Raw genomic sequence first — 2,208 nt, forward strand, 5'->3', positions numbered from 1 at the left:
CTTTTAATTTAACTTTTCGATTTAATCAGAGAAATCAAGGTTGTATATATATATATATATAATTGCATTAAAAATGAATTATCATCCGACTTTGTTACAAAAATTCTGTGATGTAGGAACCTAGAGGCGTATTGTGGTCGTAAATTATCGGGTACATTCGCGGTATCGCAGTTAGATTCTCGCGTATCGCGAAATAACTGGATAATCCGCGGAATGGCGCGAGATAATTCAGTGGATAATTCCCAGACGGAAGTGATTACAGGCGTTGGAAGGCGACATCGAAATGATACAACACATATTGCAATGCTGAGATTACGAGAAACTTCTCGTTATCTGATATAAACTGGCGAGACGGCGTCAACATGCTTGAAAAACCAATATCCTTTTCCTCCATTTTTACGATTCTTTTAATAGAAATTTTCTTTCAACCGGTTTAATTCTATTTGTTTATTTTTTTTTTATATATAGATAATTCTTCGAACAGTTTTAGCATTATCTCGCGAACAATTGCAGTTTATCTAATCATCATCGTCGCAACGAATCAAAAATGAAATTTAATTTTAAATTGAATTCAATTGTGAAATCGAAATCAATAATTCGTTTATAATATATTCCACGTTGAATATTAGTCACGCACGATGTTTCACAGGTACTACACGTCGATGATGTTCGATAATAATAACCCGATTAGTTGAAACGGAAATCACGTTTATTCGACTCACCTTGTTGATCTGCCGTTGGAGCTTCGTGATCGTCGCCCGATCTCGTTGCGCAGCAATACGCTCTGCTTGCAATGCCTGTTCCAATTCCTGCACCCGCTCTTCCAGACTCTCCTGAAACACAAAACGATCCTTCGTAAGTATCTGCTCTAATATCTACATTTAATAAATACTCAGAATAATTAATTTTACATTTACCAAACCAATTACACTCGTGTATAATTGCAATTCAGGATTTTGGAATTTCTACTATAAATATACATGCATACAATCTTTTACTATACCTTAAAATAATAGTAATAATGACGAAATATCGCTCGACTGTGTTACTATCACGTTACAACGTCCATCGTAGATCTTGATAAAAATTTGCAACATTTCTTGCAAAAAGGAAAAAAAAATCGTGTTTCTGAATCGAATACCCGTGTATATCTTAAATTCAGGATGTCGAATTGGCGTGCTCGTAATCTCCAAGTACACGTAGAGTGCACGATCTCTCGAGGAACTTTAAAGCCCCTGTTAAGGCAGCTTAAAACTCGAGCAACAGGAATTACGACGGGGGAGGGGAGGAGGATATCCCGTTGAAAGTTACAGGGAAAGTTTCCACTTCCGTTGCGTTTGCGGCCGCGAAACTTAATTGAGAAACGGTGGACCGTAAGCTTTCCCCGATCTACGCGCGATTCCCGATCCAATCGCTGGCTAACCACCGTTTCCCCGGCTTTCCGTTAAAATTAATTTCGACTACCAACATTTCGATACGATTTTCGAAATTTAATTCCTTCATCGGTCACAATTATCCAATTTTTTTTTTCATCCGCAACCGACAACAACTCTGATTAATTCGCGTTCAGATTTTAAATTCTCCTAAACCGATTGGTAAAGATTTCATTTCGATTCATTCAATTAGTTCCAAGTTTCACAAATGGAATAACCACTCGTCTCCGCGAAAAATCCATTAAAAGAGCACCACCTCGAGGAACCTCTCGAACCTCCTCTCCCCCTTTCACTTTTCGTCCCGGTAACCCCTCAACTTAAAGCGCGATAATAACACCCTTCTCCCCGGCTTAATTTAGCAGGGCACGACCGGGTATTTCCGATTATCAAAAGCGCTCGTTCAGCCGCGCGGAATGCTAATGAGCGGGCTTTAGAGTGGTGTTGGTCGCGATTTGACCATAAGTATCGGTGCGATCCATTAGATTGGAGGCGACGCCGACGGTTTCAGGGGTCCTCGAGAGCCCGGCCAACGACTACGTTTCTCGCGCCCACGCGGCGCGAGGGATGATTCGTATGCGGGTGCACGTAGCTGCAATTCACCCTTTCTCCATCCACCCTTCTTCCACGTCCACGTTTCACCACCTTCCCCCTTCCACCCTCTCCCGCTTGGCTATTATTTGTCGCGAGCCAACCAAATTATACCGGGTGTGCCTTTCTGCTCGTGCGTGAAAAGTTTCGTTCGGTGAGGAATTTTTTTTTTTTTTTTTTTTTTTTT

The 2,208-nt window shown here is 40.9% G+C and overlaps 1 protein-coding gene across 1 annotated transcript in view; it reads right to left on the reverse strand.

Moving 5' to 3' along the window:
- Positions 1-2,208, reverse strand: part of LOC102671710 — an 88,853-nt gene that overhangs the window by 70,644 nt on the left and 16,001 nt on the right. Inside the window, exon 2 of the mRNA XM_006615866.2 lies at positions 723-833. Coding sequence (XP_006615929.2) covers positions 723-833 — 111 coding nt within the window. The remainder of the gene's footprint in view (positions 1-722; positions 834-2,208) is intronic.

Source organism: Apis dorsata, unplaced genomic scaffold, assembly GCF_000469605.1.
Source record: "Apis dorsata unplaced genomic scaffold, Apis dorsata 1.3 scaffold_246, whole genome shotgun sequence".
Taxonomy (NCBI): Eukaryota; Metazoa; Arthropoda; class Insecta; order Hymenoptera; family Apidae; genus Apis; species Apis dorsata.